Source organism: Gracilinanus agilis, chromosome 1, assembly GCF_016433145.1.
Source record: "Gracilinanus agilis isolate LMUSP501 chromosome 1, AgileGrace, whole genome shotgun sequence".
Taxonomy (NCBI): domain Eukaryota; kingdom Metazoa; phylum Chordata; class Mammalia; order Didelphimorphia; family Didelphidae; genus Gracilinanus; species Gracilinanus agilis.
Genome location: NC_058130.1, coordinates 111492621 through 111520152, shown reverse-complemented (window position 1 = coordinate 111520152; position 27532 = coordinate 111492621). Strand labels below are relative to the sequence as shown.

General features: G+C 36.0%; 1 protein-coding gene across 1 annotated transcript in view; it reads left to right on the top strand.

The window, feature by feature from the left end:
- Positions 1-27532, top strand: part of CNTLN (centlein) — a 427627-nt gene that overhangs the window by 213510 nt on the left and 186585 nt on the right. Inside the window, exons 11-13 of the mRNA XM_044677223.1 lie at positions 8871-8992; positions 10332-10454; positions 10710-10770. Of these exons, the coding sequence (XP_044533158.1) occupies positions 8871-8992; positions 10332-10454; positions 10710-10770 (306 nt within the window). The remainder of the gene's footprint in view (positions 1-8870; positions 8993-10331; positions 10455-10709; positions 10771-27532) is intronic.

Here is a 27532-nt window from a genome sequence, read left to right as displayed (position 1 = left end):
CCTTAGTGTTGCTGCTTTGTGCTTCTCTTCCACCCTGATATAATAGATCTTTTCTAAGTTGTTTTGGGCTGAAAAATTATTTCACCCCATTATTTGTGGGTTATGCTGCTCCAGAATTTGTTTCAAGGTATTATATAATAATTTTGGAGGGTTTTTTGGTAAAGATCAGGTATACTTTCTCTGCCATCTTGGCTCTGCCCCCCAAGACTGTAGAGTTGAGGTGGCAATCTATTTGAATACAAAATGGAATGAGATCAAAAGTGTATCATGGAGAGTTTTGCCTCAGCAAGGAGAAGGGTTACTTTTTCTTATAAGACAGAGGTGAAAGATGAAATAGTAGAGGAAGACATCTGAATGACATAGCATGAAGAGGAGGGGGAAAGAAGGAGCTTTTGGCAATTGGCCTCAATCTTTTTACCTAAATGTGGAGCATCTCTTTAGTTAAGTTAAGGAGAAGAGGGACCATGGGAGGCTGAAGATGGATGAAGAAGTTTGTAATAGCCACAGTAGTGAGTGAGACAGTAAAATAGTTAGGGAGTTATACAGTCATGGCCTTGCTGCAATGAGGACCCTGATGAGATTATGTAATATAAATTTATAGTGGACTCAATCAATATAGTTCAATTATTTTCTCCAACTCCATTCAGCAGCTCATGTATAGAGACGAAGGCCACAGATGTTAGGAGTTTTCAAGGTTTGGAATTGGCAAGACAATAGGATAAGGGGGGAAGGGTTTCATGTTTCAAGGGTATTGTAGAACTGAACTGTGGCTGAGACAAGGAAGGGGTAAGGATGATGAAGAGGGTTGTCATAAGACAAAGGGTAAAAGGGACTGATAAAAGATGTTCTGATGGCCATTTTGGAGATCTTGTGCATTGAAGTGGAACACTTGGCCCTGATGGCAAGATCAGAAGTATGGTCATCTCCATGTGTAGTTGAGGGGCAGTGGAGAAATAGGAAATGGGAGCTGAATAGATTGAGGAAATAGAAAGTTAAGGTGTTTGAGGGAGGATCAGTGCATGTGTTTAACTTCCCTAGTAAGAGGGTGGGGGTAGGGTAGAGCGTAAGTCTGAGCCAGACTAGTGAGTTGTAGGTATAAATGAAAAAGCAACTAGTACTGGAAAGAGTAGCCCTAGATGTTATTGTTATCAAGAGAGAGCCAGGTCTTTGTCGGAGTGAGAGAATGGCAGAGGGAGAAAAGAAAAGGTTTAAGATGAAATTTCACAAATTTGTTAGTTATAGAGCAGGCATTTCAGAGTGCCCAAAGAAGGTAAGTGAATCTGGAGTGGGAATCTGGGTTGAAGAAGATAAGTCAGTTGTAGGTAGAGAGTGGGATTTGTATCTCAGTAATATAGTATTATTAGGGAAAAAATTAAGTAAACATAATAATTATAGATAGAGCCATATGCATGTTTTCTCATTTCCATACTTTTAAAATAATTTTTTAAATTCTGAACTTAAAAACAGAAAGAGAGGAATAGAGGGGGGTGGGAAGGAGAGAGACAGAATTTCCATAAAAACTGGAACACAAAAAAGAAGAGAATATATAAAAGTACAAATTTCCCTTTTGTGCCCCTTTAAAAAATAAACTGTACATGCTACTTTCAAAGCTTTTATGCTTTGTCACCTTACTAAAAGGCTAACACTATATCATCTTACAGGATCTTACGATTGTTCAAATACACTTCTCTGTTTCTCTTGACTCTTGTATTTGTATCATTAGAAATACTTGAAATTCTTACATTCCATTGAAGGGTTCAATTTTTCCCCTTTAGGATTATGCTTACCTTTACAGAATAAGTTATTCTTGGTTGTATGCCTATCTTTTTTGTCTTTTGGAATAATTTATTTTAAGATCTTCATTGGTTTTTAGTAGAAGCTACTAGGTCTTTTGGGATCCCCACTATGCTTGAGCTACTTCCTTCTAGATCCTTAAAGAATTCTTTCTTTGCAAATATTTCTCTGACAGAGGCCATTACAATGAAAGGAAAATATTATGTACATCATCAGATGCAGTTCCTATGTTAGTAATAATTATGAGAGACCAACAGAATGATTAAAAGTGCTTTAAGAAAATGTAAGAAAGGTCCGAATCATCACACTCAAACACTACAGCAATAACCTTCTAGTTGCCTTTACCATGTTAAGTCTGACTGCTCATAAATTCATCAGGCATAAAGCTACCAAAATGTTATTTCTAAAGCACTGTTCTAAGTAATGTTTCCCATGCTGAAAAGCCCAATGACTCTCAATTTTTGCAGAATAAAAAATGTAAGAAAGGAAAGATTAATTGGAGGGAGCAAGATAGGCATCATGGAAAGATTCACATGTGATCTTCTAGGCCAGTGGTTCCCAAACTTTTTTGGCCTACCGCCCCTTTTCCAGAAAAAAATATTACTTAGCCCCCTGGAAATTAATTTTTTTTACATTTCAATAGCAATTAATAGGAAAGATAAATGCTCACCTGGATCACTGCAGCACCCACCAGGGGGTGGTGGCACTCACTTTGGGAATCACTGTTCTAGGCCTTTGATGAATGAGCTATATTTCAACAATAATACAGCGCTAACATTTATGTGCCACTTTAAAGTTTGAAAAGCGCTTTACTAATTTTTCATTAATTTGTTCTCAAGAAGAAAATTGATAATAAGAAAAATAAATTGAGCAATTCTTGATGAGGTGGTAAAAGAACTAGTAGTTTATGTTGTTTGAATGAAGAGTGAGAGAAAAGGAATTAAGGTCAGAAAGACTGATTGAAGCCAAACTAGAATAGCTTAATTAATTTTTCTTTAATATAATATGAAATTGGGGCAGCTAGGTAGCTCAGTGGATTGAGAGTCAGGCCTAGAGAAGAGAGGTCCTATGTTCAAATCCGGCCTCAGACACTTCCCAGCTGTGTGACCCTGGGCAAGTCACTTGACCCCCATTGCCCACCCTTACCACTCTTCCACCAAGGAGCCAATACACAGAAGTTAAGGGTTTAAAAATATATAATATGAAATTATAAAGATTTCTGGGAATAGGAATAATATAATCAGATCTGACTTTTTAAATTCCTCAGTGATACCTAGTTCAATGTACTGAGTAGGGTTGTAAACCTTAACAACTGCTGTTACATAGTAGTCTATTTTATAGATTTAAATTCAGTTTGAGTCAGGAAATGTTTATTAAATATCTGCTATGGACAAAGTACATCTTGGCTTGGTTGAACCAAAAAGCTTTAGATTTATGTGGAAGAAAAAAAACTCTACTTTTTAGCTATGTTGGAAAGATTATTAAATGTGCACATATATGCTTATAGAAAAGTTCAGAAATTCAGCAAAATTAATCAATTCACTGAAAAATTCTGACATCTGTAATATTCTCCCCTCACTCCATAGTTCTTGATTTTTGGAAACAAGAGAGGGAGAAACCTTCTCATATCTCTTCTTTGGGTCCAAACTTGGTCATTATAATTTTACGTCATTTAGTTTTGATTGTTTTTGTTTTCTCCATTTATATTGCCTTAGTCACTATATATATTATTTTTCTAGTTCTACTTAATACTGGAGCAGTTTATGCAAGTCTTTTTATCATGTTTCTCTGTATTTGTCATAATTCATTACTGCAGAGTAATATTCAATTGCATTTATTTATTACAACTCATTTAGTCCTTCCTCAATTGCTAGGGATCTATTTTCTTTCCAATTATAAACCAATTTTTAATATGTGAAACTTTTTGTTATTGACTTTCTTGAGACATACCAATAACTCTGGGATTTATGTATCAAAAGCTATGGATATTTTAGTTACTTTCCTTGTATCATACCAAATTGCTTTCCAAAATAGTTGGACAGTTCTACCACCAATGTGTTAGTATTCTTATGTTTATCCATCTCCTTTCAGCATTGGCTATTCTGCCTCTTTGGTCATCTTTACTTAGATCTGGATATGAGGTGAAACTTCTGAAATATTTGATCTGTATATATCTCATTATGGATTAATTTATGAAACGTGCTTATTAAGTACCTAGCATAGTTGAAGAACTATACTAAGCACTGATAATTCAAATACAACAACAAAGACCTCAAGAAGCTTACATTCTAAAAGGGGGGAAACAGCAAACCTAGGGGAGTGTTGGCCCAGGGAGAGGTATTAAGTTCAGAAAGTTCTAAGGGTGGTAAATGGGACCACAAGGAGACAGACTGATGCCATACATCCAGGAATAATGACAGGTGATATGATCATGGTTCATTGTTTCATTATGTAGTTATACAATTTTGTTACAAAAAGTCATACAGTTTTGTGCACTTAAAATTATATATATAGTTATTGTTATTTTCCTCTATCCTTTGACTGGGGCAGCTAGGTGACACAGTGGATAGAATGTCAGGCCTAGTGTCAGGAAGACTCTTTTTCCTGAGTTAAAATCTGGCCTTAGATATTTACTAGCTGTGTGACTCTGGTTGAGTCACTTAACCTTGTCTGCCTCAGTTTCCCCACAGGTCAAATGAGCCGGTCTACTGTGCTACCTAACTACCCCAGACATTTTGCCAAGCCCTAAAAATACAAAGAAAGGCAAGAGATAGTCCTTATTCTCAAAATTTCACAATCAGAATTCTATGCAAAAAAGTTCAGTATCTATGTTTATAAATATATGTATATATTAAAGATTGGAGATAATCAACAGAGAGAAGAGACTATTAGCAATAAGGGGGAATCAGGAACATAGAAGCTGTGATTTTAGTTGATACTTGATAAAAGCCTTAGAACCAGAAGTCAGAAATGAGAATGGAAATAATTCCAGTTCAGTCAGTGAAAATGCCTGCAGTCAGGATATGATGTCTTGTATAAGTAACTGCAAAGAGGATAGGGTTACTAAACTGCTATGAGTAGGGAGGAGGAAAACATAAGAAGACCAGAAAGGTAAATTGGGGGCCAGTTTGTAAAGGGCTTTAAATGCCAAACAGGGTTTTATATTGGTTCTTGGAGGTGATAGGGCCCTCAGTGGTGGATAGATTTGCAGTGGGGAAGTAGTGAGGCAGTGAGGCAGGAACCAAGAGGCTAAAGATATTCATTTCAACTCAGTTTTTCCATACCTCTTGGCATTATTCACAGTAATTCTTGTCAGGAAAAGAATTCTTTCCTAGGCAGTTCAAGTTTTGGTGTTTATTGGACCCTGAGTCATTAAATTCAAATATTTCTGATTATTTCTTTCCATTGATCCACTTGCCTTTTTTTAACCAGTCTCAAAATATTTTGATGTTTACTTCTCTATAATATAAAAAGCATCCTATATCTTACTGGAGTTTTAAGCTTGAAGCTTAAAAAATCTATTAAATAGTTTTAATAGCTTAAAACAAAAGTAATACATTGTGGGGCAACCTGTATTTTCTGAGATTTGGAAGTTCTCTTCTTTTTTCATTTGTTTTTTATTTCAGTGTTTCCATTTTCTCAGTATTATTTAAAACAACAGAATGACCTCGTGTGTGGAGGCTAGATTTGAAGCCAGACATACCTGGATTCAAGTTTTCCAGTCTCATTCTGTCACTATGACCCCATCTACTTCTTTAAGCACTGTCCACTCTATGATACAGGGCACTGTCTAAAACTTTATGCTTCATAGAAAATGTTTCCCTGCATTGGGAGAGTGAGTTTCCTCATCTAGAGTTCCCTGTACTAATAAAATCACTGGTCTGGTCTCCATTCCTATATTTCTATAAAACCATCCTAAAAATTCAAGATGAGTATGATAGTTTCATTTTGAAGGTTGGAAAATGAGGCCCATTAAGGCATAGTGGACTTGAAACCATATATTATCCTCCTTAGAGGATAGATCTTAGATTTTAGATCTCTTTAGAGGAGTTTTGCAGAGTGAGAGCTTTTCTAGTTCTCCTTAGAGGTTGACACACCAAGGCCCAAGGGCCAAATTCAACTTTCTCCCTATTTTTGTACAACCCATTAGCTAAGTATGATTTTTCTATTTTAGAATACAATAAAACTTTATTTAAAAAATGTAAGAACCATTCTTAGCTTGTTGGCTGTACAGAAAAAGCTATAAGCTTCATTTAGCCTGCAAGTCATAGTCTGCTGACTCTTGTGCTAAAACTACTCCATACCACCTAAGTCGTCTCTTTCCATGTAAAAGATATGTGTTCCTCTGACTGCAGTTTATGTCTTCTTTTTCTAATGAGCATAGCATTTACTCAGAGACTGACAAATTTGTACTCTTTTCATCTTATAACTCCCATGTTTAATAGTATGTGGGGCATTGTACTATATACTTCACCATTTAAAATAATTGGCTATAATCCCTTTCCAAAAGTATTCCCAAGATAGTTTAGTAGAGTTTTGTATACTATTGAATTTAGAGCATCACAATTTTATTTGAGTATTTATATCAGGGATGGACAGACAGGAATTCAATGCTGTTACTAATAGAAGAGAACACTAAACCTACCACTACAAAATGATTATTGGGATTTAAATAATTACCTCCTGATTTAAACCTTTAAAAAAGCTGGTATTTTTTTTTTAAATTCCTTAACTAGTTACAGGTTTCACAATGAGAGACAGGGCTTGAGGATCATGTAACTATACAGTCAAATTTGGTAGTATTTGGAGGCAGCTAAATAGTGCAGTAAATAGAGCACTAATTGTTTTAATATTTCTTGCTATGTTATGGAATTATTAGCTTCTATTTTATCCATTCTGATTTTTAGAGTATTTTATTGGTTGATCAAAATTTTTTACCTTTTTTTCCCCAAGCTGTTAATAACTCCTTCCAATTCTTTCTTGCATTGCTCTTCTTTTCATTTTTTTCTCTAGTGCTCTCATTTCATGGATAAAAAAACAAAAAAAAAACATTTAAAACTCTTTTAAAAGATCTTGTTTCATTACTTCCAGGACCTAGTTAAATTTGTGCTCAAGGTATGTTTTTCTTTGGAGATTTGTTTTTGGATGTTTTGGAATCATTTTTGTCTTCCAGGGTTGTGTTTTAAGCATCAGAATAGTTTTTAATTGTGGTATTCATTTTTATTTGTTTGATGGTTCTTCCAATGTGTTTTTTTTCCCCTAACTGTATTTTGTGTTGAGACCACCAGCCCTTGTGCACTTCTGGACAGAATATTTGGGTTAGTCCTGCTCTTCTTTTTTGGAAAGTATTAAGGGTCAAGGTATTCATTCCATGACCTCCTGAATAACTTAGGTTTGCAGACTTGCAAACTTTCAGTGTTCATAAAGTGATCTGACCCAGGGCAAGTTTGATTGCTATTCAGTGGTCTCAGTTCTGTAAATTTCTGACCTAGATTTGGGCATGAGGAAGAGACATATAGACTTGCCTCCTTTGGGGGTTCAGTAGACTGCTTCTGTACTTAGCTTGTGTCTCTTTCTTTAATATTCTCAGGCTTCACTTTTCTCTGTTCTGGAACTTGGTGGTCTCCAACAAAGTTGCCAGCTGTCTCATGTTCCTTGATTCTGAATAAGTTCTCTCTGTTCTGGAATTGGTCTGATACCTCTTCTTGCCCTTGAATACAGCCTCTATCCTCTTTAGTTTCTGGATGCTGATGTACTCTTTAGGATTGGACATTCTCTTGATTAGATACCGTCCCTGTTGTCCATAGACCTGTCTGTCTCTTTATGTTGACCAGGGCTAGAAAAATTACTCATAATTTTTCTTAGATTTCCTGATCGGGATTCAGTCTGGCCCATTTTTTAGATCTCTTTAGAGGAGTTTTGCAGAGTGAGAGCTTGCTATATTTCTTTCAGCTATTCTGTCATTTTGTCTTTACCTCTTTTAAAAAATCTCGTCCCAGTATGCCTAAAACTGAACTCAATACCTTCCTTCCTAAACCCTCTACTGTTTCAAACTTTACTGTTTCTATTATGATTTTTTCCAGTTTTTCAGGTTCATAATCATGGCATTATCCTAAATAGCTAATGAGTTTCCAGATCTTGCCAAGTCCATGTCTTTGCAATGGTCTTTCTTCATCCCTGGAATGTACTTTCTTCTTATTTCTACTTTTTTAGAGTCCTTCCGTTTAAAGACAATTCAGACAACTTCTACTTTAAATCTTTCTTGATCCCCTTAACTGTTAATGCCTTCTTTCCAAACTACCTTATATTAAACTGCTTTGCAAATATTTGCATATATTAAATTTACAGTTATACTGCATATATTTTTTAAATCCTTAACTTCTGTGTATTGGCTTCTAGGTGGAAGAGTGGTAAGGGTGAGCAATGGGGGTCAAGTGACTTGCCCAGGGTCACACAGCTGGGTGCATATATTTTTATATGTACTTGTCTTTCAATAGAGTTTTGGCTTATTGTGAGTAGATTGTTTCATTCTATGTACTTGTATTTCTTGTACCTTATCAGAGTGCTTGACAATTAATAGGTATTTAATAAGAACAGTATTCGCTATTTGATGGATTCCTTTTACAGATGCTCCTCCCCTTGTCAAATTTTTCTAGTTTACAACAGTCTAGCCTTTAATCTCTGGATTGAAGAATTAGACTTATTTGTTTGAAGAAAGAAAGAATACTGGATCTGATTCCTTTGTACTGACAAATTCTTAAGAAAAAATAGAAAAATATCCTGAAATATAACTAATTATGTCTTATGCTCCTAATTCAAAGACTTTTAACAATTTTAGTAGCAAAATCTTATAACTGTTTAAAGCATTATGGATGACTTAATGACTTGTCAAATTATTAAGAAACAAGTTATGTTAATTTGATGAAAACAGTTGTCATCATACTTAAATTAAAGGCAAATTTATCATTTTGTAATAATTTGCTTTAAATTTCAACTTGATTGTAATGTTTTTTATTTGAAACATAGTATTGATTTCTTTAACCAGACTCTTGTGTTTACTTCTTTGTGTTCTGTAGATCCAAGAAAATGATGAGCTAAGAAATGCCCATGAAAAACGCAAAGAAAGGATGCAGATGTTACAGACCAACTACAGAGTAGTAAAAGAGCAATTAAAACAGTTGGAAGGAAACTATAGCAAGTGAGTTACAGAGCTCATAAAATACATCTCCCCGTAATATTAAATGGAATACAATAGCACATTAGATGATTTCAGTGGGTTTTGTAAAATTATTTGATGGAAATTATTTTCATATGAATCTAAGTCGATAACATGGAACATGACAAAAAACATGTAAGTTTTGGTATTTTGCAGTTGTGTTAGTACTAGTTAATAGCTGGAAATCAATGTTTATTTATTTTGCCTGTTAGCGTCTCTGTGGATAGGTTTGATTAAAATATAAACTTTTTATTCATTGTATTTTGCATATGTTTGAACATTTAGTTTTATAAAAAATACTTTAAAAAAATAAAAATCTGAACTTTAAGATGTAAAGATAAGAGGCATAAGTGTTCTATAAATTTTAGTTATCAGTTTTAAATTTTTGTTTAACATAGCTATCCATTGGTTTGTTCTATAGCTATCTGAATGAATTGGTGGTCTCAGTTCAATTGCTGTGAACAGGTGTTCAGTTCTCAGTTAGTAGTAAGTAGCTCCCTTGTTAACAGTATCAACAGAGGGCAAAGGACTGAACGAGCATAGAAAATGTTCTATAATCTTTTCTTTTGAAAGAGATCCTTCAGGGCAGCGTTAATGGTATACATTGTTTGCCTGTATGCAGAAATAACATTTCTAAATTGGCCAGTACAGCACTTTTCCAAATTATAAACCAAGAGTTGATTTTTTCTCTTGAAAATTGAAATCCAAATGGAAATTTCAATTGTTTATTGATAAAATTGACTTATGGTAAAGAAAGTTGTTCTGATTATACTATTTTTAAATTACTTCTCCTGGAGGATGGAAAGTGTTATCAAATTGTACCTGAGCAAAACGAAGTATAAAATAACTTTAGACTCTACTAGTCTAAGCACATAACTTTTCAAAGCTCTGAAAACTGCAATGGTTCACTTTCCAAAATATGAATGCCTAACAGCTTGCTTTTAAGACTGGGTATTTATACCACTTACAGATTTGTTGGCAACATATGCCAGATTAGTGTTGATGGCTTATAACCTTTCTTGGAGACTATGACAACTCTACCGTGTACATTTTCTCTATTGGCAGAATTTATGAGAGATAGACCCAGTATTGCCATATGTCAGATTAAGAGCTCTGTTTTCATACCAGCAGTCCAGCTTTATGAAATTATTTTAGATCTTTAATTTAAACATACCAGGTTTTTGAAGTACTATCCAAAGAAATTTGCATTTGTATTACCTTTTAAGAATATAACTAATAGATTTTTAAGGTTCAAAAGTATATGAGTTTTTCTGGATTTTAAACTTTAGAAAAATAAGAAAACATCTTGATTATGAAATAGGATTGACAGAAATAACCAAATGAGGAGAGCAGAGTCCCAGCAGCTCCAAGAAGAAGATTCTAATACTCTATGGAACGAACTGACATATTTCAAAAGGGAACACCAGAAGCTATTGATGGAAAAGTGAGTTTTCTTTTTTCAACAATATGTACATGGAGAAACATTTGAGGAGTTTTTTATGTGGCTTGAAGGCCACTAGAGAGAGTCCTTACATAATTTGAAAATTATACCATCTTCTTTTTACCAACAAAAAAGAAAAGAAAAAAAACTGGCTTTTTTCATAATGCAGTGACAAGTTGTACGTTTGCTACTACTAACAGAAACTGTATAACATGATCTAGGGATTGTGTTAATTAATGTGGCTCTCATCTGTTGGAGGTGTCGCTCTTCATTAGCCTGTATTTTACACACTGCCGTGCTTCATTTTTGGAATGAGGTGGTGAGGGGATAACCTAGCCAGCCATCCTTGTTTGATCTCCTTGATACATACGCAATGCAGAATGCCTTAGCTCTCTTGGTTCCCTGCCCTGTCCTGCTAATCCCAGCTGAGCTCATTATGGTGTAGCCTTGCTGCTACTCTTGGAGCCAGAGCTGTCCAAGCTAATTACTGGTAGCAGCAGAGCTGCCTGTTAAGGGTCTGGTGTGGATCTGCTAACATGGTCCTTGGTAGTGACCTGCAGAAGACACAAGGGAGCTGCTTTCTTTCTTGCTGTGCATTGCCTGTCCTTTGGGCTTAATGCTGATCCCTTCACACAGCTCTTTTAGATATAGTAAGTATAAAACTTAGTGAAGGAAACTCATATTTTAGAAAACATACAGTTTGCTTCTTTGATCTTATAATTCACATATTATTATACTCAGTCTATCAATGAAAGAAAACTTTCTTTTCTTGTAGACAAAAGGAAATTAGCCCAGTATAATTAGTTTTTTTGCTGCTATTTAACTATTTCGTTACTTTAAAGCAATTTTAGCCATCAGAATATCAAGTTTTAAGCAATATTGTGAATTTCATAGATAATCTAAGGATTTGGCAACAGGTGCAACACTGAGAATCAAAGTATTTTGAATTTTCTTATGAAATTATGAATTATTATACCACTTTATGGCACTGAGCTCTTTAAATAATACATATAAAACTAAATTATAAGCTCTTTCAGGGAAAAGACCATCTTAAACTCAAACTATGAACTCCAAGATGTTGAATATTGTGCAACATATTCTGTGGATGCTGAATAAATACTTAATGCTGGTAATGGAATATCTGTCTTTGAAACTTTTCATAAATTTATTCATTCAAACATTTCTTGGGTTTCTTTCTACACAGTACTATGCTAGGTACTTTGGGGAATAGAAAGATGAATAAGAAACGGTCTTTGTCAATAAGAAGCTTATATTTTTGTAAGGATAACGGTTATACTCCAGTGCAAAGGAGAAAAAGAAAGTACAATAAGAGTTAAAGTCTTATGGTTATTCAGGGAAAGAAAAAGATAATTTTAGGGTAGAAAAATCAAGAAATACTTTATTGATAAAGTGACACTGACCTTATTCTTAAAAGACAAGCAATTCATTGAATTCCACAAGCATTTATTGACTGCCATGCGCAAGATTTCTGACAGGCTGCAAGGGATAGGGAGGCAAAGATAAAATTGTTTCTGACCTCAGGGATGTGACATTGCGTTGAAGAAGGAAATAATACGTATGTCTATAAGTAAATTATATTCAAAATATATACCAAATAATTGGGTGGAGCACTAATAACTAGGAAGAATTAAGAAAGTTCTTTTGCAGTAGTTGAACTTGAGCTTAGCCTTGAAGGGAATTAGGCTTTTTAAGAGATAGAGGTGAGGAGAGAGAATATTCTAGGAAAGGGGGACTGCCTTTATAAAGTCATGAAGGTGGGGAAAGAAATGTTATATATAAGGAACAGTAAGTAAGCCACTTTAACTGAAAGATAGAATTTGGAAAAGAGAGTAATATGTAATTAGTACAGAAAAAAATAGGACAGATTATAAAATGCTTTAAATCCCAAAAGATATTAGATTTTATCCTTAAAAAAGTAGGGAACCCCTAGACCTTGGGAAGGGTAGTAATTGGGTCATAGATTTGGGAATATAATTTGGCAGCTAAGTGAATATAAATTAGAAAGAATGCAGGCTAATGTAAGGATATAAAAAAGGACTATCATTTCAGTACAGATAAAGAGTTGATATGGACTTGAATTATAGTGACTCTGGTATAGTTGAAGAAAAGGGGAAGTAAACAAAAAATATAAAGGTAGAATTGATAAGATCTGGCAATTGGCTAAATATGAGATTGGTGGAAGAAAATAAAGAATTGTGGATGACTGCTTAGTTATGCATCTTGGTATTTGGAAGAATGACCCTGCCATCAACAGAAATAGGGAAGTTCAGAAAAGGAATGTGTTTAAAGAAGTAATGAGTTCTTTTTTGGAACATGCCAGTGAGACATCTTTGTTGAGATATTGTGATAATTAGATTAAGTCTACACTGCCCATCTTTAGATTTAATCACCAAAGGTGAGAGCACCTTCCAATTCTGGGAGGTCCTAACCCACATGTGCTAGAGTGAGTAACGAATCAGAATCAAAGGACCGCCCCCTTTGCTTTCTATGAGAAAGCGTCTATTGTGATTGGACATGCAGGCTAGGGGAAGGCACTGGAACTGATGCATACGTGACCCCTTTAAAAGAGGGACTTGAGTGAGTGAGGCTGTGGGTTTTGGTGAAGGGGACCTGAGGGAGCTTTGCTGGTTCATGACCGAGACTGTTCCATGTGGTGAGTTTAAAGACTGAATCTTCCTGAACTTCTATTAAGAAACTTCCTTTTATAGACTCTGTGAATGAGGCTTGCTCCATTCACCTCTGGGCCTCAGGCCCTTTAACCCTTTCCTGAGGGTTAAGATCTACAGGGACTAATCAGTGGGATAGATTCTTATCTCCCATACTTCCTTTCTCTCTTCTTATGTAAATAAATTTCCATAAAAGTCAATTTTAATTTGATACTATTCTTAATTGAGGATTGATAATAGTTCATTCCTCTGGTGACCATCTTTAATATATTGAACCCATAAAATCTCTTTTTTACCCTTACAATATCTAAAAAGTAATTTCATGATGCCATCCAGAAGAGAGGTGAGTGCAGTCAGCCAAATAGATATGAAAATAGAACCCTTGAGAACTGATAAGATCACTAACAGCAAAAATTCAGAGAGAAAAGACAAGAGAACCAAGTCATGACAGTGTCCTGAAGTACAGCTGCCCCAAAAGAGTAGATCTTGGATCATGGTTCTACCGAAATTGAAAAGGATTCACCAGAGAGGTAGAGGAAAAGTAGGAGAGAACACGAAAACCCAGGAGACCTTATTCCTTCTGGGCAATAATGTTAGTGCTACAGAGTGGTTAATAAGGATAAAGGCTAAGAAAAAGAAATCTATTGAATTTAGCAATAAAGAGGTCATTGAAGAAATTTGTGAGAGAGAGGAACAGGGGTAGTATTGAAAATAGACTGCACAAGTTTGAAAATTGAGTGAGAGATAAGGAAGTGAAAGCAATGAGTCTAGATAGTTTTTCCTGGGAATTGGTGAAAAAGTAGAGAGAGACAGGATGACATCTTGAGAGAACAGTAGGCATAGGTGGCAGGTTTTTTTTTAAAGATTGGGAAATGTTAAGTAGGGAAGAAACTAGTAGAGGAGAGATTAAAAATGGGGAGAGAGTGGTATCTAAAGGACAAATTCATGCAGGGATAAGAAACAGGAGTACATGACATCAAGGAAACATTAAAAGAATTATCTTTTTCCAGGAGGCTGGAACAAAGAAGGAGAGAATAAGGAAGAGATGTTGAGAGGATGTTAAGTGCAAAAATTAGAAGACAACTTTTGTAGTCTAGTGAACTTTGCTTTTCATATTTAGTGATCTTTAAATTTATGAGTTTATTTATTTGCTTGTTTATTAAAAAACAAAACAAAACTGTGAGGAGGGGGCAGCTGTGTGGCTCAGTGGTTTGAGAGCCAGGCCTAGAAATAGGAGGTCCTAGGTTCAAAACTGGCCTCAGATACCTAGCTGTGTAACCCTGGGCAAGTCACTTAACCCTCATTGCCTAGCCCTTAACACTCTTCTGCCTTATAACCAATACATAGTTGTGCTTCTAAGATGGAAGACAAAGGTTTAAAACAAACAAACAAATAAACTGTGTGGAGCTAGTTTAAAATTAAATTAAGACTATGATTTGACTGATGTGTTAGAGTTTATAAGTTATTTATCCTTACAGTTTTATATTTTTCCTTTGTTAGAGAATGTCAGATGATAACCCTCTTAGAGTATGATGAAATGACTTATAACTATTATAAACAATTATTGTGATCAAACAGAAAAACAAGTAGAACTAAGGAGCACCGATCGAAATGTATTTTGTTGATTAAGAAGTTCAGTTATTTGTTATGTTATCTGTTACTCCTTGGGTATTACAAGATCTATTTAAGCATATGACTGAAGTTTTGATAGAACATTGTAAAAACCTTGGCCTTTTATGCCGCAAAATTATCTTTGTCAAACATTGTCAATATATGAATAGAAGTACTCTCTGTTTCAAAATAATGACTCATATATACAGCTTCTTCTTTCTTTGGTGTGCTCTTTAATCTGATTAGAGATAGGACTCTAACCTGTCTTAGTGTTCTTGCAGTATGACTGATTTGTCTTTTTTTTCCTACTCATACTGGCCTAGCATTATGTTAGGTTGTACATCTCTTTGTGTATATATTATCTCCTCCATTAGAATATGTTTCTTGAAGATAGGGGCTGTTTTTTCTTTTTTATTTCCAGAATTTAGTACAATGCCTGGCACTGAGTAAATACTTAAGAAATACTGATTAATTGATTGATTTATTGATTGATTCTTTGATTACATCATTTATACAGCTTTTCTAGTATAATTCTACATTGCAATTTATTTTGTTATTTTTGTTCATAGAAGGAATTATTAGAATCCTTTAACATTAAGGTTGTATAAACTTAGAAAATCATCAACATAGAATATATTATTACACTTCTGTATTCTAGTTTTATTGCTAAGTATTGATAAAACCTAATATTTTCCCAGAACAGCTAGACATTTTCCTTGTTCAATACTTTTTATTTTTTTTTTCATACAGGAGATAGGATAGGCCAAAGTAAGGTTCCTAGTGCCTCAGAGATATGCATTATTCTTTTCTAACTTGAAATCAGAATTGAACAAGGACAAGAATCCTTAAAGAAATGGCCACAAACAAATATATCAAATATCCTATTCATGCATTAGAGACTCCTTTCTTAAAACACTTGTATTAGCAAAACGTTGGTTGATTTAATTTCTGCTTCTTAGAAATCAAACTTTGTAACTTCATGTATGTGGCCATCTGAAGTTGTTAGTGTTATTGGCTACAGGTGCCATGGTTTCCTTTTAAGCCCAGAGTAAGAAAAAAAATAGAGAGTTTCTAAATTTGTGAAGTTTTTAAATCTTTTGGGCATGATGTCTGTGTTAATAGATCAGCTGTACAACAAGAAGCAAGCTGCTACATTAGACTTAGCTTGTTTTTTCATCTGAGTTTCTTTTGTTTCCATTTCGCATCTGGGTATCAATGATTTTTGTTACCAAAGGACATAAAGTAAATCATTACTATAAAAATGGTGATTAGCTCTCCCCAATTAATTAATACTGTTGATGAATCTTGAGGTATGCAAAATGATTTTAACTTAAAAGTTACTATCTTTAAACATTTTAAGTAAAGTGTCCTTTTTATGGTTTGATAATTTTTCTTGATCTAGTATGTAGCAAACAGTTACTTAGCTAGTATCATAACTTTTGTGAACACTTTAATCACCCTCATTTATGTTATTAAAATTATGTATTATGTAATTTTTTGTAACTAGACTGGAAGTTTAACAAAGGGTATTGTTAGTTGTCATTAAGAGTAATAATCTATTTAGACATTGTAAAATCTTTAAAATATTCAGTTCCTACAGATCTGAAGCCTTTTATAAATTAATCCAAGGGTAATATAATAACAAACTTACATGTAATAGTTCTTAATAAAAAATAGACTACACATGGAATATAAACATTTTTTTTAACCCTTGTACTTCGGTGTATTGTCTCATAGGTGGAAGAGTGGTAAGGGTGGGCAATGGGGGTCAAGTGACTTGCCCAGGGTCACACAGCTGGGAAGTGGCTGAGGCCGGGTTTGAACCTAGGACCTCTTGTCTCTAGGCCTGACTCTCACTCCACTGAGCTACCCAGCTGCCCAGAATATAAACATTTTTGAATCATAATATTTTGAAAGATTTCAAACTATTTTAAGTATAACTTTATGCTTTTAATGTCGTTAGATGAACTTCTCAATATTTTTATCTTGATCAAATTTTTAAACATTATTTTTCTTCCATTGACTTAATTTCATGATTTCAGAAACATTTCAAGAGTTGCTGCCTTCCTGCCAATTACCTGTCATTATTAACACCAACTGTTTTTTCTTTGTACCTACCATATCTATTTATATTCCTTCATGTGGCAGCTAGTAAACTTAAGCAATTCCACATAATGGAGAATATTCTTATGCAAACTGAAATCATATATCTGTTTTTCTTTTTCATAAGTTCAGATCTTACTGTCCAACAGGTATTGTAGGCTAGGCCTTACCTAAGCAAGTTCAATGATTTAGGCTCACAAGTTAAAATGCATTTAAATACCCCTGGAGCACAAAATACAATAAAAACAAAAGATAAAAGAACAGAGTTTCTAAATTAAAAGAATATAACATTGTATTCCTTTTTGTCTTTTTAGACAACTTTTAACACCAACCAATCACTTTGATCAGCATTTCTTCTCTCTAGAAAGTAGAAATTTAGTTATAAGAAAAAGAAAAGGGGAGGGGTGCAAAAGAACTGACATGAAGAAAAAGTTTGATATATGTTAAGTTCCATTGGTGGGATTTTATAGAGGAAGAATGAGAAATGGTGCATTAAAATCTTAGAAATGTTTTAAATTCTTTTTTAAATGCATCATTTAGAGCTTATGCTTTTCACTAGGAGATATTGCCAAATAGACTATAGATTTCAACTCTGTGCCTTTCTCCCACTTGATAAAGGTTTGCCTAAGATTCCAGGCCTGAAGGGGAAGGGGTGGGCATCTGAGATATGTTATGACTTTCTCCCCTTTGATAATAACTTACAAAACTGAGGAAGACACACAAACACACAAACAACCTTGAAGGTCCAGATGATGTCTGTTTAAGGACATGGGAGGGAATATCACAGGTGTAATGGGCATCTTTGTTTCCCTTTCCATCCCCTTTTCCAGTTTGGCCTGGAATGTCCTTGGAATAATCTGAGAATTTCCAGGGATGAGAGGAGGGTAATCCCCAAAATCTCAATAAAACTAGCAACCTGAATCCCCAAGGGTAGTGATTACGAACCTTTTAGAGATGGAGTGCTGGGCCTTGCCCAGCCCTCCAAGACCAAATGCCATGCCCACCTCCACCCACTGGGCTTCTGAGTGTCCTCAGTGAGTAAGGAGAAAGTGAGGAGAATGGTCTGAGCTCTCTGCTCCCCTCCAGCTCTGCTGCCTGTGAGCCACCTACCTTACCCCCTTGACTTGGAGAAATCCATACAAGTTTCATTTATTTTTATTTTTTTAAGTGATTGGTTTTAGCCTGTTATTGTCTTGTCTTCTTCATGCTTATTACCATAGACTTGTATCTTTTTATTACTAAATTACTATAATTTATTAGGTCATTGCCCAATGATTAATCATATAGATTGTTTCTAGTTTTTTTTCATTACAACTAGAAAAGTCAAAAAGTATTACCTAAAAATGTAGCCATTTTATATCTTTTTGATATCTTTAGGTTTTGTCTTAATAGTAAGCTCTATGAAGCCAAGAATTTTATCTCTATAAAATTTGTGTCCACCTGAGATTCCATCATTAACAATATAATGGAGTTATACACCTCACTTTTTTATTTTTAAAATATTTTTACACATTTCATTTTCTTTCCTTCCCCTTTATCCTTCCCTTTATCCTCCCCCTTCCTGGATCCAATAAGCACTTCTACCAGGTTATACAAATGTTATCACTTATACCTATTTCCATATTATTCATTTTTGCAATAGAGTAATCTTTTGAAACCCAAAACCCAAATCATATATCTATATAAATAAATGATAAGTCATTTGCTTTTCTTCTGCATTTGTCCCTTGGGATTGTTCTTGATCATTGCATTGCTATTAGTAGCAGTCTGTTGCTTTTGATCATTCCACAGTGTTTCACTTTCCATGTACAATGTTCTCCTGGTCGTGCTTATTTCACTTTGCATCAGTTCTTGGAGGTTCTTCTGGTTCATATAGAAATCCTCCAGTTCATCATTCCTTATAACACAGTAGTATTCCATCAAAATCATACATCACAATTTGTTCAGCCATTCCACAATCAATGGACACTCCCTCATTTTCCAAATTTTTGCCACCACAAAGAGTGCAGCTATGAATATTTTTGTTCAAACATTTTTCATTATTAACTTTTTAGGGTACAAACTAAGTAGTGGTATGGCTGGATCAAAGGATATGCATTATTTTAAAGCCCTTCGGGGATAATTCCAAATTGCCATCTAGAATGGTTGGATCAATTCACAACTCTACCAGCAATGCAATAATGTCCCTATTTTGCCACAATCCCTCCAACATTTATTACTTTCCTTTGCTGTCATTTTATCTAATCTGCTAGGTATGCAGTGGTACCTCAGCACTCTTTTGATTTGCAGTTCTCTAATCATGAGAGATTTAGAATACTTTTTCATGTGCTTATAGATAGTTTTGATTTCTTTGCCTGAAAACTGCCTTAATGTCTCTTAACCATTTGTCAAATGGGGACTGACTCGATATTTTGTACAATTGACTTAGCAATTTATAAATTTGAGAAATGAGACCTTTGTCAGAGGTCTTTGTTATAAAGATTTTTTCCCAGTTTGTTGCTTCCCTTCTAATTTTGGTTGCACTGGTTTTGCTTGTATAGCACTGAATAAGTAAATTAGGTAGAATTGTCATTCTTATTACATTAGCTTATTATATCCATGAATAATTAATGGTTTTCCAATTGTTTAGATCTTGTTTTATTGTGTGAAAAGCGTTTTGTAGTTATGTTCATGTAATTCCTGAGTTTGTCTTGGCAGCAGATAGATTCCCAAATATTTTATATTACCTAGAGTTATTTTTCTTTTGGTTTTTTTTAAACCCTTGTACTTCAGTGTATTTTCTCATAGGTGGAAGATTGGTAAGGGTGGGCAATGGGGGTCAAGTGACTTGCCCAGGGTCACACAGCTGGGAAGTGGCTGAGGCTGGGTTTGAACCTAGGACCTCCTGTCTCTAGGTCTGACTCTCACTCCACTGAGCTACCCAGCTGCCCCTTACCTAGAGTTATTTTAAATGGAGTTTCTCTTTCTACCTCTTGCTGCTGATTTTTATTGGAAATAAATAGAAATGCTGATGATTTATGTGGATTTATTTTGTATCCTGCAACTGTGCTAAAATTATTAATTATTTCCACTAGTTTTTAATTTAATTTTCTCAGCTTCTCTAAGAATACCATCATATCATCTGAAAAGAGTGATAGTGTAGTTTCCTCACTACCTACTCCTGATCTTATTGGGAAGGAATCTAAACTTGCCTTAGGCTTGGTTGTAAGCTTTTGGTCTTACTTTGATCTTGATATGGTCAGGAACTACATAAGTCATAGCCTCAGGATTAGGTATAAGTGTTGGCCTTACTGTGTTCTTGTTCTAATCAGGCACACCCTTGATTGGCCTGTCCTGAATCTCTGCCCCGAGTTTTAAGCAAAAAATCCCAGCTCCCCATTAGTCTTATTAGCACCCCCCAAATTGTGAACTATGTCCTCATCTCAAGCCCAGACTGGGATTCCTGGCTTTGCTCAGGACATATGTATCTAAAATGATGCTTTATGGTATAGGGGATTTCAGATAGTCAAGGACCAGTAGTCAGAAGTATCTCAGGGTTTGGGAAGGCCAACAGGATAAATGTTACAGGATACCCAAATGATATAAAACAGGTTTTATTTAAGGTAAAGGAAGGAAGGGAAGGAAATCGGGATGCTGTAATTAAAGACTATAAATAAATCTCCTACAAAATTCAGTTGTTATTTTCTTTCAGTTGGTATCTGCTCTATCAATAACCTCTCTACCTAAAAGTCCCAGTTCCTATAATACATACACCTCACTAACCAAATTCCCCCGAGATGGTTAATAAAGTTGGAAAAGTTGGAGGGTAAACAGGAACAAGGTCTCAAAGGGAAAGGATCTCACTGACAGATGTCTTTAGGTGTCTTGAGCAGCTCTGTAGGAATATCTGTCAATCAGAAGCAACTGGATACACACACAGGAACATGGGAACATAGGAACAAGTAGTTGTGTCAGAAGGACAGCCACAAGAGAGGGAGAAATAGTCAAACTCACATGGTCCACCCAAGGAGTTCAGACACTCTCTCAACCTCTCCAGATTTCAACTGCTCGCTGAAGTAGCTCACACTGTCACTTCCATAGAATTCTGGAATCTTCCTGCTTTTGCCTTTCAGCAGCTCCTGCTCCTTCTCATTTTCTTATGTTCTTTATAACAGGGCCAACATGACACAGCCCTCTTTAGCCCAGACTTCCTTGAGCTGGGACTCTGGACTTCTCCACAGGTTTTAAATTTCAAGGGGTGTGGATTGGCTTGAACCATTTGCCCAGGAAGGATCTCAGAGTCTGTATGTTGGCTTGGCCCTAGGTTCCAAAATTAGGGCAACAGATGTGGGGTGGGGTTATGTGGCTCGCTTTGGGGTTACTCTTCACTCCTTGCTAAAGCTTCTTATTGGCTCTGTTCTCCTCTTGCCCCTGTGCTCCAGATGGTCTCTGCCTACCTTTTGGGCTTTTCTTTTCTTGAAAGTTGTTTCACTCTGTCTCCTTGTTGGTTCTTTCACTCCTGTTTTTGTTCTGTGGATATAGTTTAATATTGGTTGGAGAGAATACTTGTGGTGACTTGGAGTTACTCTAGTTTACTCTGCCATCTTGATTCTGCCCTCAGAAGTCAATTCTAGACCTCACTTGACAGTCTCAAAAGAATGCTGCAACTCTAAATGACCTTTGGGGGGGTGCTAAGATGTGGCTTAGTAGCAGCAAAAGCTGAAACCACTCTGACTATCCTTCCAAACTGATCTTTAGAAGATGCCTCAAAACAATAGGAATTAAAGCAAGGCATGTGAGGAGGATCTCCTATTGAACACAGCTTGAAAGGGGGCGGGGAGAGAGGGAGAAAGGGAGAGGGAGAAAGAGAAAGAGAGAAGGACAGAGAGAGAGAGAGAAAGAGAGAGAGAGAGAGAGAGAGAGAGAGAGAGAGAGAGAGAGAGAGAGAGAGAGTTAGCATTGATTTTCACATAAGAGGGAACCAGAAGCTGCTCCCCCATCTACCACAGCTTTGGGAGTTCCCAGTCCACAGGTAAAGAAAGGGTGGGAACATGAGCAGATAGCAAAATAAATGTTTGAAGCTTAAAAATATCTATGGGGGAAAGATCAAAGAACAGTACCAACAGGAAATGATGGGATTCAAGCCACCACATGCAAAACTTCAAAATAAAAATGAGAATTCGTTGCAAGCTCTGGAAGAACTCAAAAAGGGATTCAAAAACCAAATAAGACAGGTTGAAGAAAAATGGGAAAAAAGAAATGAAAGTAATGCAAAAAAGAAAAGAACATTCTTTTATAGCCCTTTGAACATAGTTCCAAATTGCCAGCAAAAATGGTTGGATCAGTTCACAGCTCCACCAGCAATTCATTAATGTCCCAGTTTTGCCATATCCCCTCCAGCATTCATTGTTGGGTTTGTACCCCAAAGAGATCATAGATAAACAGACTTGTACGAAAATATTTATAGCTGTGCTTTTTGTGGTGGCAAAAAACTGGAAAATGAGCATATGTCCTTTAATTGGGGAATGGCTGAACAAATTGTGGTATATGCTGGTGATGGAATACTATTGTGCCCAAAGGAATAGTAAACTGGAGGAATTCCATGTGAACTGGAAAGACCTCCAGGAATTAATGCAGAGTGAAAGGAACAGAGCCAGAGGAACATTGTACACAGAGACCAATACACTGTGGTAAAATTGAATGTAATGGACTTCTGTACTAGCAGCAATGCAATGACCCAAGACAATTCTGATGGACTTATGGAAAAGAATGCTACCCTCATTCAGAGGAAGAACTACAGGAGTGGAAACAGAAGAAAAACTTCTCTTTAGAAGGATTAGAGTAGTGATGGGTAATACTTAAACTTTACTCTCATTGGAATTGGCTCAGAGAGGGAAAAACAGCCAGATTCATTGGGGTATAGAGTCCTGTCTTGCCCCAGAGAGAAGTAGAAGGGAAACAAGAAAAGGGGTGGTGGGGTGGGGAGTAATATAAGAGACAGACAAGTTGGGGGTGATTAAAAGACCCTATAGAGAATTAGAAGCAGAATAAGAAGGGAGGTGGCGGGAAGGGGCAAGTGATTAAAAGAAAAATACTGGTGTGGAGGGAAAGAATAAAGGAGAAAGGGAAGAATTAAAAAAGGAAATCAAGATGGAGAGGAAGACATAAATGGTGATCATAACTGTGAAGCAGATAGCAGAGTGGATTAAAAACCAGAATTCTACCACATGTTGTTTACAAGAAACACACTTGAGGCAAGTAGACACATACAGGGTATATGTAAGAAGCTGGAGAATGATCTTTTTGGTTTCAACTGAGACAAAGAAGGCAGGAATATCAATCATGATCTCAGACAAAGCTAAAGCAAAAATAGATCTGATTAAAAGAGATAAGGAAGGTAATTACATCTTGATTAAAGGCAGTATAGACAATGAAGAAATATCAGTACTCAACATATATGCACCAAATGGTATAGCATTCAGATTTTTAAAGGAGAAACTATTGGAGCTTACGGAGAAAATAGATAGTAAAACTATATAAGTGGGAGACCTGAACATTCCTATATCATATCTAGATAAATCAAACCAAAAACTTAATAAGAAAGAAGTCAGAGATGTGAATGAAATATTGGAAAAATTAGAGTTGATAGATATCAGATATCTTGAGAAAAGTAAATAGGGATAAAAAGGAATACACCTTTTTTCAGCAACACATGGTACATCCACAAAGATTGACCATGTACCAGGGCATAGAAACATTGCTAACAAATGCAGAAAAGCAGAAATAATAAATGCGGCTTTTTCAGATCATAATGCAATAAAAATTATCATTAGTAAGGGTCCATGGAGAGGCAAATAGAAAAATTAATTGGAAATTAAATAATCTGATCCTACAAAACTGGTGGGTTAAAGAACCAATCATAGAAACAATTAATGATTTCATTGAAGAGAATGACAATGAGGAAACAACATATCAAATTTTTGGGATACTGCAAAAGCAGTACTCAGAAAATTTATATCCCTGAGTGCCCATATTAACAAAAAAGAGAGAGGAGATTAACGAATTAGGCATGCAACTAAAAAAATCTAGAAAGATAAGCTCAGGTTCCGGGTTAAGATGGCGGCAGAGTAAGAAGCAGCTCTTAACCACTCCTGAACACGAAACTCCTCAAGGGGACATAAAAACAAGTCCAGACGAATGGAGGAACCCCACAACAGGGCACAGTGAGGAAGGTACGTGGAATCGAGGCATTTCCATGCTATAAAGGGGTGAAACAGCTCTCACTAAATCGCGGGCTGAGCAACCACCCCACCCCCAACCCCTCCACACACACCACCTATAGCGCCGAAGCCAGCTAAAAAGAAATAGAGCAAGTTTGGGGCACCCATTGAGTCATTGGCAGCTCCGGGGCCTGTTCCTGAGAGCCGCAAGATTTAGGACCCCAAAAAGCTAAAGAACGCACACAAAATCTGAGCAGGGCGCAGAGAGCGGACGAAGGACCCAGAGTGCGGGCTCAGAGTGCAGGCACGGGCAGAGGCATGGGTGGAGGCAGACACAGCCACGAGCTAAAGCTCTGAAACCCTGAATGGGGAACCAGTGCAGACGGGTATACGACTGTGGAAGCAGCACCCTGAGACTTGTAAAGAAACCTCTGGCAGAGGATCAAGCAAGGGGGTCCACCAGGGGGCTTGACCTTGGAAAAAATCAGAACTCAGACCTTAGGAGGCAAAAGACCACGGACAGACCCTGAGTGAGAGGGTAAACCTGAGAAGCAGCTGGGCTAACGAGGGCTAACCAGTCTCAGGAAGTTCAGAAGAGAAAGATTAACAATAAGAAAAAGAAGTCTTTAACACTGGACAACTTTTACACAGAGAAAATCCAGACAACCAAGCAAACAGAGGAGGAGAACAAACAAGCATCTGGACCCTCCTCAAATAAGGAAAACTCCTCACAAGCTATGGAAGAGTTCAAAACTGAGATTTTGAGGAAAACGGAAGAGATCTGGCAAGAAAATAACAGTTTAAAAGGTAGAATCTTGCAATTGGAAAGTGAGGCTCAGAAACCAAATGAACTGATAAGCAAATTGAACACCAGAAATGACCAAATTGAAAAGGAATACCAGAAGATTATAGCCAAAAACCAGAAGATTATAGCCAAAAACCAAAAGATCATAGCTGAAAACCAATCCCTAAAGGCTAGAATTGAGCAATTAGAAGCTAATGATCTCTCAAGACAACAAGAACAAATAAAACAAAGTCAAAAGACTGAAAAAATAGAAGGAAACATGAAATATCTCAATGAGAGAGTGACAGACCAAGAAAACAGGTCTAGAAGAGACAATTTGAGAATCATTGGTCTTCCAGAAAAACCAGAAATTAATAGAAACCCGGACTCCATACAAACATAAATTATTCAGCAAAATTGCCCTGAAGTCCTACAACAAGAGGGCAATATAGACATTGAAAGGATCCATAGAACACCTGCAACATTCGATCCAGATAAGAAAACGGCCAGAAATATAATTGCCAAATTCAAGAGTTTCCAAGCAAAAGAAAAAATCTTACAAGAAGCCAGAAAGAGACAATTCAAATATCAAGGAGCACCAATCAGGATCACACAGGATCTGGCAGCCTCCACGCTAAAGGTTCGCAAGGCTTGGAATACGACATTTAGAAAGGCAAGAGAGCTGGGCCTGCAACCACGGATCAACTACCCATCAAAATTGACTATATATTTCCAGGGGAAAGTATGAGCATTAAACAAGATAGAAGATTTCCAAGTATTTGCACAGAAAAGACCAGGGCTAAATGGAAAGTTTGATATCCAACCACAAAAATCGAGAGAAACATGAAAAGGTAAATAAGATACAGAGGGGAAAGAAAGAAAACTTATAATTTTTAAATTTGCCTTTTTAAGGGCCTCAGTGAGATCAAATTATCTGTATTCCTATGTAGAGAAATGTTATGTATAATTCTCTGTAGTGAACTCTATTCACTATTATAGTATTCACTATTATAGTAATCAGAAGAATAATTCACCGGGTGAGGGTGGAACACTAAATAATCTAAGATGACATGGGGGATGGGAAAGAGGGGGTGAATAGCAGGGGACACCAAGAGAAACTTGAGTGAATAAGAAAAATAGGATATTCTATTAAACACAAAGAGGGCATGGGAAGGAGAGGGGACAAATACTATTATAAGAAGGAGAGGAAGAGAGCATTAAGAGGTAATAATCAAACCTTACTCTCAGTGTAATCAACCCGGAGAGGGAAGAGTAGCTATACTATCCATTGGGACATAAAACTCTTATCTAACCCTTCTGAGAAAGTCAGAAGGGATAAACCAAGGGGAGCAGGGGAGTGGGGAGGTCAAAAAAAGGGAGAGGAGAAGAAGAGGGAGGGAATTCATAAGGCCTTTAAAAACAAAAAGAGGGGGAAAAATAAGAGAGGGGTTAGAAAGGGAAGTTAATTAAGGGAGGGGAAAAGGGATAGCAGCTCAATAGCAAACCACTGGTTTAAAAGGAAATAGTATAAGAAAAAGGGGGTAGGAATAGGGGAGGATACGAAAATGTCAGCAAATGCCCAACTGATGATTATAACTCTGAATGTGAATGGGATGAACTCTCTCATAAAACGGAAGCAAATAGCAGAGTGGATTAGAAACCAAAATCCTACCATATGTTGTCTACAAGAAACACATATGAGGCGGGTGGACATACACAAGTTTAAGATTCAGGGCTTGAGCAAAATCTTTTGGGCGTCAAATGAGAAAATGAAGGCAGGAGTGGCTATTATGATTTCTGACAAAGCCAAAGTAAAAATAGATACGATTAAAAAAGACAGGGAAGGTCATTACATCCTGATTAAAGGCAGTATAAACAATGAGGAAATAACACTGCTCAATATGTATGCACCAAGTGGCATAGCACCCAAATTCATAAAGGAGAAACTGGCAGAGCTCAAGAAGGAAATAGATAGTAAAACCATAATAGTGGGAGATCTAAATATTCCTCTTTCAGACCTAGATAAATCAAACCGAAAAATAAATAAGAAAGAGGTAAGAGAGGTGAATGAAGTCCTAGAAAAATTAGATTTAATTGATATTGGAGAAAAATAAATAGGGACAAAAAGGAATACACCTTCTTCTCAGCTGCACATGGCACATTCACAAAGATTGACCATGTAATAGGACATAGAATCATTGCAAACAAATGCAAAAGAGCAGATATAATAAATGTAACCTTCTCAGATCATAATGCAATAAAAATAATAATTAGTAATGGCACCTGGACAGGCAAATCAAAAACTAATTAGAAATTAAATAATATGATTCTCCAAAACCAATTTGTCAAAGAAGAAATCATAGAAGCAATCAACAATTTCATTGAAGAAAATGACAATGATGAGACATCCTACCAAACTCTGTGGGATGCAGCCAAGGCAGTACTCAGGAGGAAATTTATATCCTTGAGTGCATATATTAACAAATTAAGGAGGGCAGAGATCAATGAATTGGGCATGCAACTCAAAAAATTAGAAAGCGAGCAAATTAAAAATCCCGAGATGAAAACTAAACTAGAAATACTAAAAACCAAGGGAGAAATTAATAAAATCGAAAGTAAAAGAACTATTGAATTAATAAATAAGACTAGAAGCTGGTACTTTGAAAAAACAGATAAAATAGACAAAGTACTGGTCAA